General features: G+C 39.6%; 1 protein-coding gene across 1 annotated transcript; it reads left to right on the forward strand.

Moving 5' to 3' along the window:
- Nucleotides 1-5,596: 5,596 nt before the first annotated feature.
- Nucleotides 5,597-13,177, forward strand: LOC139393680 (ankyrin repeat and IBR domain-containing protein 1-like; the record flags this gene model as incomplete). Its single annotated transcript, XM_071142024.1, has 8 exons — nucleotides 5,597-5,736; nucleotides 6,138-6,204; nucleotides 6,456-6,601; nucleotides 8,341-8,519; nucleotides 8,720-8,771; nucleotides 9,235-9,337; nucleotides 10,816-10,859; nucleotides 12,287-13,177. Coding segments are annotated over 8 exons (1,622 nt in total), but the record flags the coding sequence as incomplete, so codon positions are not given.
- Between the last annotated feature and the right edge of the window lie 6,768 nt (nucleotides 13,178-19,945).

Genomic DNA, 19,945 nt, shown 5'->3' on the forward strand with positions numbered 1-19,945 from the left:
TGCGGCAGCTTTCCAATCCTTGGGGATCTCAGACGATATGAAAGAGAGGTTGAACAGGCTGGTAATAGGGGTTGCGACAATGGCGGCGGATAGTTTCAGGAATAGAGGGTCCAGATTGTCAAGCCCAGCTGATTTGTACGGGTCCAGGTTTTGCAGCTCTTTCAGAACATCTGCTATCTGGATTTGGGTAAAGGAGAACCTGGAGAGGCTTGGGCGAGTAGCTGCGGGGGGGGGGGGAGCTGTTGGACGAGGTTGGAGTAGCCAGGCGGAAGGCATGGCCAGCCGTTGAGAAATGCTTGTTGAAGTTTTCGATAATCATGGATTTATCGGTGGTGACCGTGTTACCTAGCCTCAGTGCAGTGGGCAGCTGGGAGGAGGTGCTCTTGTTCTCCATGGACTTCACAGTGTCCCAGAACTTTTTGGAGTTGGAGCTACAGGATGCAAACTTCTGCCTGAAGAAGTTGGCTTTAGCTTTCCTGACTGACTGTGTGTATTGGTTCCTGACTTCCCTGAACAGTTGCATATCGCGGGGACTGTTCGATGTTAGTGCAGTCCGCCACAGGATGTTTTTGTGCTGGTCGAGGGCAGTCAGGTCTGGAGTGAACCAGGGGCTATATCTGTTCTTAGTTCTGCATTTTTTGAACGGAGCATGCTTATCTAAAATGGTGAGGAAGTTACTTTTAAAGAAAGACCAGGCATCCTCAACTGACGGGATGAGGTCAATGTCCTTCCAGGATACCCGGGCCAGGTCGATTAGAAAGGCCTGCTCACAGAAGTGTTTTAGGGAGCGTTTGACAGTGATGAGGGGTGGTCGTTTGACTGCGGCTCCGTAGCGGATACAGGCAATGAGGCAGTGATCGCTGAGATCCTGGTTGAAGACAGCGGAGGTGTATTTGGAGGGCCAGTTGGTCAGGATGACGTCAATGAGGGTGCCCTTGTTTACAGAGTTAGGGTTGTACCTGGTGGGTTCCTTGATGATTTGAGTGAGATTGAGGGCATCTAGCTTAGATTGTAGGACTGCCGGGGTGTTAAGCATATCCCAGTTTAGGTCACCTAACAGAACAAACTCTGAAGCTAGATGGGGGGCGATCAATTCACAAATGGTGTCCAGGGCACAGCTGGGAGCTGAGGGGGGTCGGTAGCAGGCGGCAACAGTGAGAGACTTATTTCTGGAGAGAGTAATTTTCAAAATTAGTAGTTCGAACTGTTTGGGTATGGACCTGGAAAGTATGACATTACTTTGCAGGCTCTCTCTGCAGTAGACTGCAACTCCTCCTCCTTTGGCAGTTCTATCTTGACGGAAGATGTTATAGTTGGGTATGGAAATCTCAGAATTTTTGGTGGCCTTCCTGAGCCAGGATTCAGACACGGCAAGGACATCAGGGTTAGCAGAGTGTGCTAGAGCAGTGAGTAAGACAAACTTAGGGAGGAGGCTTCTGATGTTGACATGCATGAAACCAAGGCTTTTTCGATCACAGAAGTCAACAAATGAGGGTGCCTGGGGACATGCAGGGCCTGGGTTTACCTCCACATCACCCGCGGAACAGAGAAGGAGTAGTATGAGGGTGCGGCTGAAGGCTATCAAAACTGGTCGCCTAGGGCGTTGGGGACAGAGAATAAGAGGAGCAGGTTTCTGGGCATGGTAGAATATATTCAGGGCATAATGCGCAAACAGGGGTATGGTGGGGTGCGGGTACAGCGGAGGTAAGCCCAGGCACTGGGTGATGATGAGAGAGGTTGTATCTCTGGACATGCTGGTTGTAATGGGTGAGGTCACCGCATGTGTGGGGGGTGGGACAAAGGAGGTAACAGGGGTATAAAGAGTGGAACTAGGGGCTCCATTGTAAACTAAAACAATGATAACTAACCTGCACAACAGTATACAAGGCATATTGACATATGAGAGAGACATACAGCGAGGCATACAGTAATCACAGGTGTTGAATTGGGAGAGCTAGCTAAAACAGTAGGTGAGACAACAGCTAATCAGCTAGCACAACAACAGCAGGTAGAATGGCGATTGATTAGGCAGAGAGGGTCGGATTAACTACACACAGAGCCTAAGTGCGGCTGGGGCCGACAGATAAAACATATAGGTCTGTTATAATTCATATAGATATATAGGTCTGTTATATAAATATATAGGTCTGTTATATAAATATATAGGTCTGTTATAATTCATATAAATATATAGGTCTGTTATAATTCATATAAATATATAGGTCTGTTATAATTCATATAAATATATAGGTCTGTTATATAAATATATAGGTCTGTTATATAAATATATAGGTCTGTTATAATTCATATAAATATATAGGTCTGTTATATAAATATATAGGTCTGTTATAATTCATATAAATATATAGGTCTGTTATAATTCATATAAATATATAGGTCTGTTATATAAATATATAGGTCTGTTATAATTCATATAAATATATAGGTCTGTTATGTAAATATATAGGTCTGTTATATAAATATATAGGTCTGTTATAATTCATATAAATATATAGGTCTGTTATAATTCATATAAATATATAGGTCTGTTATAATTTATATAAATATATAGGTCTGCTATATAAATATATAGGTCTGTTATATAAATATATAGGTCTGTTATAATTCATATAAATATATAGGTCTGTTATAATTCATATAAATATATAGGTCTGTTATATAAATATATAGGTCTGTTATATAAATATATAGGTCTGTTATAATTCATATAAATATATAGGTCTGTTATATAAATATATAGGTCTGTTATAATTCATATAAATATATAGGTCTGTTATATAAATATATAGGTCTGTTATATTTCATATAAATATATAGGTCTGTTATAATTCATATAAATATATAGGTCTGTTATAATTCATATAAATATATAGGTCTGTTATAATTCATATAAATATATAGGTCTGTTATAATTCATATAGATATATAGGTCTGTTATAATTCATATAGATATATAGGTCTGTTATATAAATATATAGGTCTGTTATATAAATATATAGGTCTGTTATATAAATATATAGGTCTGTTATAATTCATATAAATATATAGGTCCGTTATATAAATATATAGGTCTGTTATAATTCATATAAATATATAGGTCTGTTATATAAATATATAGGTCTGTTATAATTCATATAAATATATAGGTCTGTTATATAAATATATAGGTCTGTTATATAAATTTATAGGTCTGTTATATAAATATATAGGTCTGTTATAATTCATATAAATATATAGGTCTGTTATAATTCATATAAATATATAGGTCTGTTATAATTCATATAAATATATAGGTCTGTTATATAAATATATAGGTCTGTTATATAAATATATAGGTCTGTTATAATTCATATAAATATATAGGTCTGTTATATAAATATATAGGTCTGTTATAATTCATATAAATATATAGGTCTGTTATAATTCATATAAATATATAGGTCTGTTATATAAATATATAGGTCTGTTATAATTCATATAAATATATAGGTCTGTTATGTAAATATATAGGTCTGTTATATAAATATATAGGTCTGTTATAATTCATATAAATATATAGGTCTGTTATAATTCATATAAATATATAGGTCTGTTATAATTTATATAAATATATAGGTCTGCTATATAAATATATAGGTCTGTTATATAAATATATAGGTCTGTTATAATTCATATAAATATATAGGTCTGTTATAATTCATATAAATATATAGGTCTGTTATATAAATATATAGGTCTGTTATATAAATATATAGGTCTGTTATAATTCATATAAATATATAGGTCTGTTATATAAATATATAGGTCTGTTATAATTCATATAAATATATAGGTCTGTTATATAAATATATAGGTCTGTTATATTTCATATAAATATATAGGTCTGTTATAATTCATATAAATATATAGGTCTGTTATAATTCATATAAATATATAGGTCTGTTATAATTCATATAAATATATAGGTCTGTTATAATTCATATAGATATATAGGTCTGTTATAATTCATATAGATATATAGGTCTGTTATATAAATATATAGGTCTGTTATATAAATATATAGGTCTGTTATATAAATATATAGGTCTGTTATAATTCATATAAATATATAGGTCCGTTATATAAATATATAGGTCTGTTATAATTCATATAAATATATAGGTCTGTTATATAAATATATAGGTCTGTTATAATTCATATAAATATATAGGTCTGTTATATAAATATATAGGTCTGTTATATAAATTTATAGGTCTGTTATATAAATATATAGGTCTGTTATAATTCATATAAATATATAGGTCTGTTATAATTCATATAAATATATAGGTCTGTTATAATTCATATAAATATATAGGTCTGTTATATAAATATATAGGTCTGTTATATAAATATATAGGTATGTTATAATTCATATAAAAATATATGTCTGTTATATAAAAATATATGTCTGTTATAATTCATATAAATATATAGGTCTGTTATAATTCATATAAATATATAGGTCTGTTATAATTCATATAAATATATAGGTCTGTTATATAAATATATAGGTCTGTTATATAAATATATAGGTCTGTTATAATTCATATAAATATATAGGTCTGTTATATAAATATATAGGTCTGTTATAATTCATATAAATATATAGGTCTGTTATATAAATATATAGGTCTGTTATATTTCATATAAATATATAGGTCTGTTATAATTCATATAAATATATAGGTCTGTTATAATTCATATAAATATATAGGTCTGTTATAATTCATATAAATATATAGGTCTGTTATAATTCATATAGATATATAGGTCTGTTATAATTCATATAGATATATAGGTCTGTTATATAAATATATAGGTCTGTTATATAAATATATAGGTCTGTTATATAAATATATAGGTCTGTTATAATTCATATAAATATATAGGTCCGTTATATAAATATATAGGTCTGTTATATAAATTTATAGGTCTGTTATATAAATATATAGGTCTGTTATAATTCATATAAATATATAGGTCTGTTATATAAATATATAGGTCTGTTATATAAATTTATAGGTCTGTTATATAAATATATAGGTCTGTTATAATTCATATAAATATATAGGTCTGTTATAATTCATATAAATATATAGGTCTGTTATAATTCATATAAATATATAGGTCTGTTATATAAATATATAGGTCTGTTATATAAATATATAGGTATGTTATAATTCATATAAAAATATATGTCTGTTATATAAATATATAGGTCTGTTATAATTCATATAAATATATAGGTCTGTTATAATTCATATAAATATATAGGTCTGTTATAATTCATATAAATATATAGGTCTGTTATAATTCATATAAATATATAGGTCTGTTATAATTCATATAGATATATAGGTCTGTTATATAAATATGTAGGTCTGTTATATAAATATATAGGTCTGTTATAATTCATATAAATATATAGGTCTGTTATATAAATATAGAGGTCTGTTATAATTCATATAAATATATAGGTCTGTTATAATTCATATAAATATATGGGTCCATTATAAGCTATATAAATGTATAGTGTTTTTAAAAATATTTATATATATTTTTTCTCTCGTCTTCTTGTCATTGCAGGCTGAGAAGAAGCACAAGGGATTCCAGGAACTGGACCGCTTCATGCATTACTACACACGCTTCCAGAACCATGAACACAGTTACCAGGTAAGAACTGGACCTGCTTCCAGAACCACGAACACAGTTACCAGGTAAGAACTGGACCTGCTTCCAGAACCACGAACACAGTTACCAGGTAAGAACTGGACCTGCTTCCAGAATCACGAACACAGTTACCAGGTAAATACTGGACCTGCTTCCAGAACCATGAGCAGAGCTACCAGGTAAATACTGGACCTGCTTCCAGAACCATGAACACAGCTACCAGGTAAATACTGGACCCGCTTCCAGAACCATGAACACAGCTACCAGGTAAATAGCTTTAGTAAGTCCTGGTGTAGCCTAACAACCCTGTCCAGGTAAGTAGGGCAGAGCTGGGTTTGTTTAAATGTCATGTAGCTTTAGAAAGTCCTGTAGTGGGACCTTACCTTGTCTGTCCTTCCATCTAGCTGGAGCAGCGCCTGTTGAAGACCGCCAAAGACAAGATGGAACAGCTGAGCAGAGCCTTGAGTGGACGTATGTGGATATTCGCGTCATGTCAATGTGTTTTGTTTTCATCGTTTTGTTCCATTTAGTTTTTACAGACAACCATTGTCAAATAAATAGACCAACACACAGACTGAAATCAGTGGAGATGTATTAAAGACACTCTCTTAAAGTACTTCAAATCTATCACTTTTCTTTTTCTCTTCTGAATGTGATATGATGGAGTCAGTGTGTATGAGAGCGGGAGTAATCCTGATCCGTGATCTCTTCTTCTCTCTCAGGAGACGGAGGCCCGCCTGACACTACGTTCATTGAAGACGCTGTACTGGAGCTGCTGAAGACGCGTCGCATCCTCAAGTGCTCTTACCCCTACGGCTTCTTCCTGGAGATCAAATCCACCAAGAAAGAGATTTTTGAACTTATGCAGGTACGGACGGATCTTAAGAGAGAGGATTATATAAAACATCTGAAATGTCTTGTCAAAAAAACCTACTTCCTCTTAAACACTGAGGTTTTAAACCGACTTCCTCTCAAACACTGAGGTTTTAAACCGACTTCCTCTCAAACACTGAGGTTTTAAACAGACTTCCTCTCAAACACTGAGGTTTTAAACCCGACTTCCTCTCAAACACTGAGGTTTTAAACCGACTTCCTCTCAAACACTGAGGTTTTAAACCCGACTTCCTCTCAAACACTGAGGTTTTAAACCCGACTTCCTCTCAAACACTGAGGTTTTAAACCCGACTTCCTCTCAAACACTGTGGTTTTAAACCCGACTTCCTCTCAAACACTGAGGTTTTAAACCGACTTCCTCTCAAACACTGAGGTTTTAAACCCGACTTCCTCTCAAACACTGAGGTTTTAAACCGACTTCCTCTCAAACACTGAGGTTTTAAACCGACTTCCTCTCAAACACTGAGGTTTTAAACCGACTTCCTCTCAAACACTGAGGTTTTAAACCCGACTTCCTCTCAAACACTGAGGTTTTAAACCCGACTTCCTCTCAAACACTGAGGTTTTAAACCGACTTCCTCTCAAACACTGAGGTTTTAAACCGACTTCCTCTCAAACACTGAGGTTTTAAACCCGACTTCCTCTCAAACACTGAGGTTTTAAACCCGACTTCCTCTCAAACACTGAGGTTTTAAACAGACTTCCTCTCAAACACTGAGGTTTTAAACCGACTTCCTCTCAAACACTGAGGTTTTAAACCGACTTCCTCTCAAACACTGAGGTTTTAAACCGACTTCCTCTCAAACACTGAGGTTTTAAACCGACTTCCTCTCAAACACTGAGGTTTTAAACCGACTTCCTCTCAAACACTGAGGTTTTAAAATAACAGATCTTGTTGCCAGGAACCCTTTTTACTCTCTTCGTTAATGACTTCCTCACACGGCTGGCCTGTTCATTAGTTACTCTCTTCGTTAATGACTTCCTCACACGGCTGGCCTGTTCATTAGTTACTCTCTTCGTTAATGACTTCCTCACACGGCTGGCCTGTTCATTAGTTACTCTCTTCGTTAATGACTTCCTCACACGGCTGGCCTGTTCATTAGTTACTCTCTTCGTTAATGACTTCCTCACACGGCTGGCCTGTTCATTAGTTACTCTCTTCGTTAATGACTTCCTCACACGGCTGGCCTGTTCATTAGTTACTCTCTTCGTTAATGACTTCCTCACACGGCTGGCCTGTTCATTAGTTACTCTCTTCGTTAATGACTTCCTCACACGGCTGGCCTGTTCATTAGTTACTCTCTTCGTTAATGACTTCCTCACACGGCTGGCCTGTTCATTAGGCACGGTTAGGCGTTCACCTATGGCGGCAGGTTGAAGAGGGCCCTGCTTCCTCATGGTTTAAAACTATACAGCTATACAGAGATACTTTTGTCCTCTACAGTTTATAGACTTTTTGTTTTGCCTCTTCCCGTCTGTGTGTAGGCAGATTGAAGAGGGCCCTGCTTCCTCATGGTTTAAAACTATACAGCTATACAGAGATACTTTTGTCCTCTACAGTTTATAGACTTTTTGTTTTGCCTCTTCCCGTCTGTGTGTAGGCAGATTGAAGAGGGCCCTGCTTCCTCATGGTTTAAAACTATACAGCTAAGAGATACCTTGTCCTCTACAGTTTGTATACTTTTTGTTTGGCCTCTTCCTGTCTGTGTGTAGACTGACTTGGAGATGGTGACAGAGGACCTAGCTCAGAAAGTCAACCGTCCTTACCTCCGAACTCCCCGTCACAAGATCATCCGAGCGGCCTGTTTGGTGCAGCAGAAGAGACAGGAGTTCCTGGCCTCCGTCGCCCGGGGGGTGGCCCCCAGCGACTCCCCAGAGGCCCCTAGACGCAGGTGGGGGACCCCTCACACAAACCCTTTCAATCCCCAAATCAAATCAATTGCAGATGAAGGTCACCCCCCATTGTGTTTTCACTCGGGATGTTTTCTCGTGCAGTTGCTGTGTTCTGTTCTCTCTCTCTCTCCACTAATTGAAGTGTTTTAATAACTTAACAGAATATCTGCTATTTACATTGCACTTTTTGTATTTCTAGTTTTGGAGGTGGCACGTGGGACTGGGAGTATTTGGGCTTTGCATCTCCTGAGGTAAGTAAATATCTAGCTAACTGTTGCAGTTTTGAATATCTAGCTAACTGTTGTTGTAGTTCTGAATATCAAGCTAGCTAACTGTTGTAGTTCTGAATATCTAGCTAGCTGTTGCAGTTCTGAATATCTAGCTAGCTGTTGTAGTTCTGAATATCTAGCTAGCTGTTGCAGTTCTGAAAATCTAGCTAGCTGTTGTAGTTCTGAATATCTAGCTAGCTGTTGTAGTTCTGAATATCTAGCTAGCTGTTGTAGTTCTGAATATCTAGCTAATATCTAGCTAACTGTTATATTTTTAAATCATGTGACTATTAGGAAGCTAATAGAGCTGCTACAGTTATAAATTGCACAATAATTATACATTCACAGCTTTTTATAAGGTATTGTTTTCTGTTTATTCAATGTGTGTGTGTACGGTATGACGTACGACCTGTGACCTGTGACGTCATGGTGTCTCACCCTACAGGAGTATGCAGAGTTTCAGTACCGGAGGAGACACAGGGATCGTCAGCAGAGGAGACAGAGAGGGGACATTCCCCATCTTGACGAGCATAGCGACAGCACTTTAGGTAATAATGAATCAATAACTAAAAGATACATGGATAGATACTATAGCAGTGTTTTAGGCTAGCCGCCGTCTCAGTGCTTTAGACTAGCCGTCGCAGTGTTTCCAGGTATCTGTCTACCTGGTATTTCTGTAGGATATCCAGCTATGACTGAATGTGTTTCCAGGTATCTGTCTACCTGGTATTTCTGTAGGATATCCAGCTATGACTGAATGTGTTTCCAGGTATCTGTCTACCTGGTATTTCTATAGGATATCCAGCTATGACTGAATGTGTTTCCAGGTATCTGTCTACCTGGTATTTCTATAGGATATCCAGCTATGACTGAATGTGTTTCCAGGTATCTGTCTACCTGGTATTTCTATAGGATATCCAGCTATGACTGAATGTGTTTCCAGGTATCTGTCTACCTGGTATTTCTATAGGATATCCAGCTATGACTGAATGTGTTTCCAGGTATCTGTCTACCTGGTATTTCTATAGGATATCCAGCTATGACTGAAAGTGTTACCAGGTATCTGTCTACCTGGTATTTCTGTAGGATATCCAGCTATGACTGAATGTGTTTCCAGGTATCTGTCTACCTGGTATTTCTATAGGATATCCAGCTATGACTGAATGTGTTTCCAGGTATCTGTCTACCTGGTATTTCTATAGGATATCCAGCTATGACTGAATGTGTTTCCAGGTATCTGTCTACCTGGTATTTCTATAGGATATCCAGCTATGACTGAATGTGTTTCCAGGTATCTGTCTACCTGGTATTTCTATAGGATATCCAGCTATGACTGAATGTGTTTCCAGGTATCTGTCTACCTGGTATTTCTATAGGATATCCAGCTATGACTGAATGTGTTTCCAGGTATCTGTCTACCTGGTATTTCTGTAGGATATCCAGCTATGACTGAATGTGTTTCCAGGTATCTGTCTACCTGGTATTTCTATAGGATATCCAGCTATGACTGAATGTGTTTCCAGGCATCTGTCTACCTGGTATTACTACTATATCCAGCTATGACTGAAAGTGTTTCCTAAAAGGCTGATGCGTTTCTCCATTAATGGGGTCAGTGTTTTCACTTACATGAATGACTTCTTTCCTGGAGAAAAAAAGTACCAAAAGGAATAATCTCTTATCCTTTCGCTGGGAAGACCTTGAATAGTTTGAGCTGTGAGTTTGTCAGTGTGATTGTTCTGTAACGTTGACTGGCTGGCTAGCTGGCTGGCTGACTGGCTGACTGGCTGACTGACTGACTGGCTGACTGACTGACTGGCTGACTGGCTGACTGGCTGACTGGCTGGCTGACTGGCTGACTGGCTGGCTGGCTGGCTGGCTGGCTGACTGACTGGCTGGCTGGCTGGCTGACTGGCTGGCTGGCTGACTGACTGACTGACTGGCTGACTGACTGGCTGGCTGGCTGACTGACTGACTGACTGACTGACTGACTGACTGGTTTCTTCTTCTTCTTTTATTCATAAAACAGACACACAGGAAATGGGCGGTGGGCGAAGACCTGGTCCCCCCATGGTGAGTTCAGTGTGTTTTTCATGTCGTCTGTGTATTCGTCTTTACCTCTTATTATATATAAGCCAGATAGTTTATTCGACAGACAAAAAAATAACATGTTGTGTGCCGATGTGAAGTTTAAACCTGCCGGTATAAAAATGGGTTTTATTTCTTACTTTTGATAACATTTTTCTTTACCGTCTGTCTTCACAGAAATGTATCTTGCGTCATAACATCACCTTACTAGACATAAACACATCACCTTACTAGACATAAAAACATCACCTTACTAGACATAAAAACATCACCTTACTAGACATAAAAACATCCTTATTAGACATAAAAACACCACCTTACTAGATATAAACACATCACCTCACTAGACATAAAAACATCCTTATTAGACATAAAAACATCACCTTACTAGACATAAAAACACCACCTTACTAGATATAAACACATCACCTCACTAGACATAAAAACATCACCTCACTAGACATAAAAACATCACCTTACTAGACATAAAAACATCCTTATTAGACATAAAAACACCACCTTACTAGATATAAACACATCACCTCACTAGACATAAAAACATCCTTATTAGACATAAAAACATCACCTTACTAGACATAAAAACACCACCTTACTAGATATAAACACATCACCTCACTAGACATAAAAACATCACCTCACTAGACATAAAAACATCACCTCACTAGACATAAAAACATCACCTTACTAGACATAAAAACATCACCTCACTAGACATAAAACATCACCTTACTAGACATAAAAACATCACCTCACTAGACATAAAAACATCACCTTACTAGACATAAAAACATCACCTCACTAGACATAAAACATCACCTTACTAGACATAAAAACATCACCTCACTAGACATAAAAACATCACCTTACTAGACATAAAAACATCACCTTACTAGATATAAAAACACCACCTTACTAGACATAAAAACATCACCTTACTAGATATAAAAACACCACCTTACTAGACATAAAAACATCACCTTACTAGACATAAAAACACCACCTTACTAGATATAAACACATCACCTCACTAGACATAAAAACATCCTTATTAGACATAAAAACACCACCTTACTAGATATAAACACATCACCTCACTAGACATAAAAACATCCTTATTAGACATAAAAACATCACCTTACTAGACATAAAAACATCACCTTACTAGACATAAAAACACCACCTTACTAGACATAAAAACATCCTTATTAGACATAAAAACATCACCTTACTTAGACATAAAAACATCCTTATTAGACATAAAAACATCACCTCACTAGACATAAAAACATCACCAATAGTCTTAAACAGACTAAATCTGTTGTATTCTACCAGGCCTTTGTCCCTTTCCACATGACCTACTTCCCCCCATCGTTCTGTTTATGTGTTAACAGGGCTCATTGGACGAGGACGATCCCAACATCCTATTGGCTATCCAGCTGTCACTCCAAGAGTCTGGGTTGGCGACGGCCGGGGACACTCCAGAGTTGTTGTCCAATGAGGCGTCCCTAGGGGCCATCGGCACCTCCCTCCCGTCCAGACTGGACGCGGAGTCCCAGAGGGTGGAGGTGGGGCCCCGGGGGGCCATCAGCAGCCAACGCCTCTATGAAGGGGTTTCAGGGGTCTATGCATTACACCACCACCACCCATCCCAGCAGCACTACAGCAACCACAATCTCAACCCGTTCAGGGAGCCTTCTTCAGGCCAGGCTCTGTTCTCGTCCTCCAATGGTACTGCGGACTCCACTACCACCGCATCAACAGGGCTCCAGGACCCCTCACACCCAAACACCAACCTGCTGGGTAACATCATGGCCTGGTTCCATGACATGAACCCTCAGAGCATCACCCTCATCCCCTCCACCACCACCACCACCTCCTCAGACACAGACCTAGACTTCAACACGGCAGCACAGACCACGGCCAACACAGCCTCCGAGGTGGAGGAGGAGGAGGTCCAAGCTGACCTCCACCAGCCCCGTGCCAAGCCCCAGAAAAGCGAGGGCGAGCTGGGGGAAGATGTGGACTGTTTCCCCTTCCTTTCTCAGGGCCTGGAGGAGAAGGAGGCTGAGAGGGAGAGACCCACCCATCTAGACTTGACGGTGGGGTCAGAGGTCATGGCCCCATCCTACATGGTGACTACCAGGACAGGGGACCGGGCCGGGGAGAGGCTCGCTGGGGGTAACGTCGTTCACGTTGACACGCCCATGTGTGACTCTGTGACCTCTGACCTTCTGCCTAGCACCAGCTCTTCAGAATGGGAGGAGCAGATACACCTTGTCTGATTGGTGGAAAAAAAATATTAAGTGGGGATGGAGGAGATACACCTGGTCTGATTTATGATTGGAGGAAAATTCCGAGTTGGTGGAGCAAGTCCACCTGTTTATGACTCTGATTGGAGGAAACATATGAGATGGGAGGAGCAAAGTCTCCTGGTCTGATAGAAGACAGAAGCCTTCAGAGAGGTCAAACCACTGACATGCAGAGAGAGAGAGAGAGGACCAATCCTGACTGAGAGGGGACATTACCAAGTAGCCAGTGATGGTGTTGGGGGGGAATTTAATCCTGACTTGATTGTAGTGTTAGGAGGAGATATATTATGATCTCTTTCTAGTGTTTACAAGTACACATCAAACACTTGATAGCTGGTCTATACTGGCATGAGATGCCCCCCCCCCCCCCCCTCGGGTGAATGACGGACGGAGGACTGGATGGACTCCTCAGAAGCGAGATGGAAGGTGTTTGACTGGGTGTTGTTGGTATTATATTACCCACAATGGGATATTTGCTGAAAAAAATAATGACGATCAAGTTGCTTCTCTCAGATGATCTGTTTTAGATTACAACGTGAGGTGATTATACTGCAGTATTATAGTGAATACAGTTTTTGATCTAGTATTTTTTTGTTTGTTGATATTGATGATCATATTCTTAAATGTTTTCCGCTGAAATATACTGTATTGTGTTTGGACTTGGTTCTGAGGGAGGCTTTAGTAGGCTGTACAGGAGAGTTCTGAGGGAGGCTGTAGTAGGCTGTACAGGAGAGTTCTGAGGGAGGCTGTAGTAGGCTGTACAGGAGAGTTCTGAGGGAGGCTGTAATCAGCTGTACAGGAGAGTTCTGAGGGAGGCTGTAATCAGCTGTACAGGAGAGTTCTGAGGGAGGCTGTAATCAGCTGTACAGGAGAGTTCTGAGGGAGGCTGTAATCAGCTGTACAGGAGAGTTCTGAGGGAGGCTGTAGTAGGCTGTACAGGAGAGTTCTGAGGGAGGCTGTAGTAGGCTGTACAGGAGAGTTCTGAGGGAGGCTGTAGTAGGCTGTACAGGAGAGTTCTGAGGGAGGCTGTAATCAGCTGTACAGAAGAGTTCTGAGGGAGGCTGTAATCAGCTGTACAGGAGAGTTCTGGGGGAGGCTGTAATCAGCTGTACAGGAGAGTTCTGAGGGAGGCTGTAGTAGGCTGTACAGGAGAGTTCTGAGGGAGGCTGTAATCAGCTGTACAGGAGAGTTCTGAGGGAGGCTGTAATCAGCTGTACAGAAGAGTTCTGAGGGAGGCTGTAATCAGCTGTACAGGAGAGTTCTGAGGGAGGCTGTAATCAGCTGTACAGGAGAGTTCTGGGGGAGGCTGTAATCAGCTGTACAGGAGAGTTCTGGGGGAGGCTGTAATCAGCTGTACAGGAGAGTTCTGAGGGAGGCTGTAATCAGCTGTACAGGAGAGTTCTGGGGGAGGCTGTAATCAGCTGTACAGGAGAGTTCTGAGGGAGGCTGTAGTAGGCTGTACAGGAGAGTTCTGAGGGAGGCTGTAGTAGGCTGTACAGGAGAGTTCTGAGGGAGGCTGTAGTAGGCTGTACAGGAGAGTTCTGAGGGAGGCTGTAGTAGGCTGTACAGGAGAGTTCTGAGGGAGGCTGTAGTAGGCTGTACAGGAGAGTTCTGAGGGAGGCTGTAATCAGCTGTACAGGAGAGTTCTGAGGGAGGCTGTAATCAGCTGTACAGGAGAGTTCTGGGGGAGGCTGTAATCAGCTGTACAGGAGAGTTCTGAGGGAGGCTGTAATCAGCTGTACAGGAGAGTTCTGAGGGTGGCTGTAATCAGCTGTACAGGTGAGTTCTGAGGGAGGTTATAATCAGCTGTACAGGAGAGTTCTGAGGGAGGTTATAATCAGCTGTACAGGAGAGTTCTGAGGGAGGCTGTAATCAGCTGTACAGGAGAACAAATGCTGTGCTGCCTGCTTCTAGTAGTGTTGTTATCCCAATATAACAGTGTACAGTCTGACTCAGCAGAAAAACCTAGCTCTCAGTCTCGTCCAGATCTGCCTAATGTTTCTGTAAATTGTTAGGTGTCAAACACTGGCTAACAAAAGCACAGTTTGTAATCACTAAGTGGACTCCAAAAACAAATTGTGCCTGCTTAGATCTATTCCATGTTGTTGTACTGAACCCATTAGAAGACTGTCTGACTGACAGCCTGATGTATGTCAAGTATTCATGAAGATGGATGAGGCTAGAAGACTGTCTTCGTGAAGATGGACGAGGCTAGAACCCATTAGAAGACAGTCTGACTGACAGCCTGATGTATGTCAAGTATTCATGAAAATGGACGAGGCTAGAACCCATTAGAAGACTGTATTCATGAAGATGGACGAGGCCAGAACCCATTATAAGACAGTCTTCATGAAGATGGACGAGGCTAGAACCCATTAGAAGACTGTCTTCGTGAAGATGGACGAGGCCAGAACCCATTAGAAGACTGTCTTCGTGAAGATGGACGAGGCCAGTAGCCCTGATGGGACAATAGAGAGGAACAATCTCCTGCTGTTCACTCCAATCGGAAAACAACAGTAGTTAAGAGGAGAATTGTAATCAGATACGTTGTTCATGTTTTTTTACCTAATAATGATGTCACTGGTTCATTCTGAACTATTATAAGGGCTGCTTTCTCAGACGACCCCTTGGTCCTGGACTGAACATCACTTTCAATGGAGAATGTCCATTCAACCACTGCTCTCTTAGCCCAGAACTAGGTGTAGGCCGAATGAGGAAACCGGCCCGTTTTTATAAAGATATATAAATAAACCTGTTACGAAAGTGTTTAAGCCTTGTTGGGACTCGGCAACTACAGTAGAGGGGTTCAGTGGGTCGTAAAAAAAATGTTCTGTGGGTCGCAATGGGTCGTAAAAAAAAATTCTCTACGCAATTCATTACAGTGCCTTTATGTCAATCTTTTTAAATGTATTGCCACATTTTACAGAGGTCTTACAGTAAGTGATCGTGTGTAGCTACACTATATATATACAAAAGTATGTGGACACTCCCTTCAAAATGAGTGGATTCGGCTATTTCAGCCACATCTGTTGCCGACAGGTGTATAAAATTGAGCACGCCGCCATGCAATCTCCATAGACAAAACACTGGTAGTAGAATCGCCTTAGCGACGAGCTCGTTGACGTTCAACGTGGCACCGTCCTAGGATGCCACCTTTCCAACAAGTCAGTTTGTCAAATTTCTGCCCTGCTAGAGCTGCCCCCCCCCCGGTCAACTGTAAGTTCTGTTATTGTGAAGTGAAAATGTCTAGGAGCAACAACAGCTCAGCCGCTAAGTGGTAGGCCACATAAGCTCACAGAACGGGACCACCCGAGTGCTGAAGCGCTTGGCACGTAACAATCGTCTGACCTCGGTTGCAACACTCACTACCGAGTTTCAAACTGCCTCTGGTAAGCAACGTCCGCACAAGAACTGTTCGTTGGGAGCTTCATGAAATGGGTTTCCGTGGCCTAGCAGCCGCACACAAGCCTAAGATCACCATCCGCAATGCCAAGCGTCGGCTGGAGTGGTGTAAAGCTCACCACCATTGGATTCTGGAGCAGTGGAAACGTGTTCTCTGGGGTGATGAATCACGCTTCACCATTTGGCAGTCCAACGGACTAATCTCGGTTTGGCGGATGCCAGGAGAACGCTTCCTGCCTGAATGCATAGTGCCAACTGTAAAAGTTTGGTGGATGAGGAATAATGGTCTGGGGCTGTTTTTCATGGTTCAGGCCCCTTAGTTTCAGTGAAGGGAAATCTTAATGCTACAGCATACAATGACATTCTAGATGATTCTCTGCTTCCAACTTTGAGACAAATGTTTCGGGAAGGCCCTTTCCTATTTCAGCATGACAATGCCCCCGTTCACAAAGCGAGGTCCATACGGAAATGGTTTGTCGAGATCAGTGTAGAAGAACTTGACTGGCCTGCACAGAGCCCTGACCTCAACCCTATCGAACACCTTTGGGATGAATTGGAACGCAGACTGCGAGCCAGGAGGCCTAATCGCCCAACATCAATGCGCCGACCTCACTAATACTCTTGTGACTGAATGGAAGAAAGTCCCCTCAGTAATGTTCCAACCTCTAGTGGAAAGCCTTCCCAGAAGAGAGGAGGCTGTTATAGCAGCAAAGGGGTGGACCAACTCCATATTTAATACCCATGTTTTTTGGAATGAGATGTTGGACGTGCAGGTGTCCACATACTTTTGGTCATGTAATGTACAAACTACAAACACACGTTATAGAAATTCCACTCACAACACTAACACGTGTCCAAACCTGATACTTTTTTTAAAAGACGTTTTTATAATTGTAGCCTCTCTTTAGTGTGGTATCAAGTTGTTTCCCAGAGTGTTGTATTTATATCATGTTTTATAAATGACACCTCTGATTTTGACCTGATGATATTAAACACTGTTTTACTGGTTTGTTAGTTATTTCGTTGCGGATGGGCTTTGGTGGGTTGTTCTTGGATGGACAGACATATCTGTGGGTTCGATAACTGATCTACAAGTTGATGACGAGTGTTTGACTTTTGGGGTGAAAGGTATTTATAAAATGTATCCTGGAGCAGAAAACACAATGCAGGACAGTGGGGAAAAAAAACTGACGTCTTTATTTAAATTGGAAGTTTCTTATTACGATTTGAAAATGGATATCGAGATACACTGAATAACTAATTTTGAAAGAAAAAAACAAGTTGTATTGATTTGTTGCCTATATAAAGTATTAATGAATTATAAATGATATTGAGATTTTTTCACATTTTGGAATTGATCTTTAGCCAAACCTAGTGTGATTTGTATCTGAAGTAATTGATCTTTAGCCAAACCTAGTGTGATTTGTATCTGAAGTAATTGATCTTTAGCCAAACCTAGTGTGATTTGTATCTGAAGTAATTGATCTTTAGCCAAACCTAGTGTGATTTGTATCTGAAGTAATTGATCTTTAGCCAAACCTAGTGTGATTTGTATCTGAAGTAATTGATCTTTAGCCAAACCTAGTGTGATTTGTATCTGAAGTAATTGTACAGTGACTATTGAAACAACCGCTGAAGAAACTTATTGCATTGAAACGTGTCTTGCAAACGTCAAGCTGTGAGTGCCGTACACGAAGCTGGTGAACTTGTGGGACTTCAGTCATGTAAATTGATTTGTCCTTGATGTAATTGTTTCAGCTGTGCATGAAATGAGTAAAACATAAAATTACATTTGGATTTTCTTGGCATTTTACTTTAAAAAAAAATATATACAATTTTAAAAAAGGCAAATTTTGTTGAAAGCCGTTCAATTTTTATTATAAAGCAACTAATCCTTGAAATACTATTTGCACTTTCATAGTCTATACCCTATACATTCCCTCTTGAAATGAAAAACATACTGTTTTGATGTGTGGCCAATAAACATTGAATTTTACTACTGGGTGGAATGTTTTTTTTTTTTCAATACAAAAACATAACAATCTATATCTGATCATTGGATCCTTGGAGAACCTCCCTAGTCTTTGTGGTTGAATCTGTGTTTAAAATTCACTGCTTGACTGAGGGACCTTTACAGATAATTGTATGTGTGGGTTACAGGTAGTAATTCAAAAATCCTGTTACACACTATTAATGCACACAGAGTCCATGCAACTTAAGTGACTTGTTAAGCATATTTTCACTACTGAACTTAGGCTTGCCATAACAAGGGGGTTGAGATCCTTGATAAAAAACCTGCACCAGACCTCAGACTGGGGCGAAGGTTCACCTTCCATCAGGACAACGACCCTAAGCACACAGCCAAGACAACGCAGGAGTGGCTTCGGGACAAGTCTCTGAATGTCCTTGAGTGGCCCAGCCAGAGCCTGGACTTGAACCCGATCGAACATCTCTGGAGAGAACTGAAAATAGCTGTACAGCGAAGCTCCCCATCCAACCTGACAGAGCTTGAGAGGATCTGCAGAGAAGAATGCGTGCCAAGCTTGTAGTGTCGTACCGAAGAAGCCTCAAGGCTGTAATCGTGTCCAAGGTGCTTCAACAAAATAATGAATTAAAGGGACTGAATACTTATGCAAATGGTTATTATTCCGTTTTTTTTATAAACTTGCTAAAATTTCTAAAATGCTGTTTTTGCTTTGTCATTATGAGGTATTGTGTGTGTATATTCATGAAAAAACGAACAATTGAATCCATTTTTGAATAAGTCTGTAACGTAACAAAATGTGGAGAAAGTCAAAATCTCTGAGTACTTTCCGAATGCCCTGTATACGGCACAGTGGTCAATGTTTTGGTCCTTAAATTAAACTGCTATCATCTTTTTTATTCGTCACAAGTTCCTTTAACCAATGTTGGTCTTTAATGCAGGGCTGACAGACAAGTTCCTTTAACCAATGTTGGTCTTTAATGCAGGGCTGACAGACAAGTTTCTTGCCTTTCCCCCTTCCACTTGCCTCTTCCATTTTTTTTTTTGCAATAATGCTGCAATTAGTTGGTTGTAATTTCGGGTAGAGCAGACATTTCCAATGCGTGTGTGACATAACTCCAGCATTCTTATTAATGATATCATTTACAAAGATTATACTGTTTTTTTCAAATGTATTTCCAAAGATATATAGTTTTTATATATATATATTTTAAATATATATTTTTTAGTCAATTCGTATATATTTGAATTTAACCATAATATTTGTTCTATCTTTTCTGGAGGGTTAAACTGAAATTACAACCAACTTCATGAGGCTCTGGAGGGATCCAAATTGTGGATTAAAAAGAAAACAT

The sequence above is a fragment of the Oncorhynchus clarkii genome, unplaced genomic scaffold, assembly GCF_045791955.1.
Source record: "Oncorhynchus clarkii lewisi isolate Uvic-CL-2024 unplaced genomic scaffold, UVic_Ocla_1.0 unplaced_contig_214_pilon_pilon, whole genome shotgun sequence".
NCBI classification, from domain to species: Eukaryota; Metazoa; Chordata; class Actinopteri; order Salmoniformes; family Salmonidae; genus Oncorhynchus; species Oncorhynchus clarkii.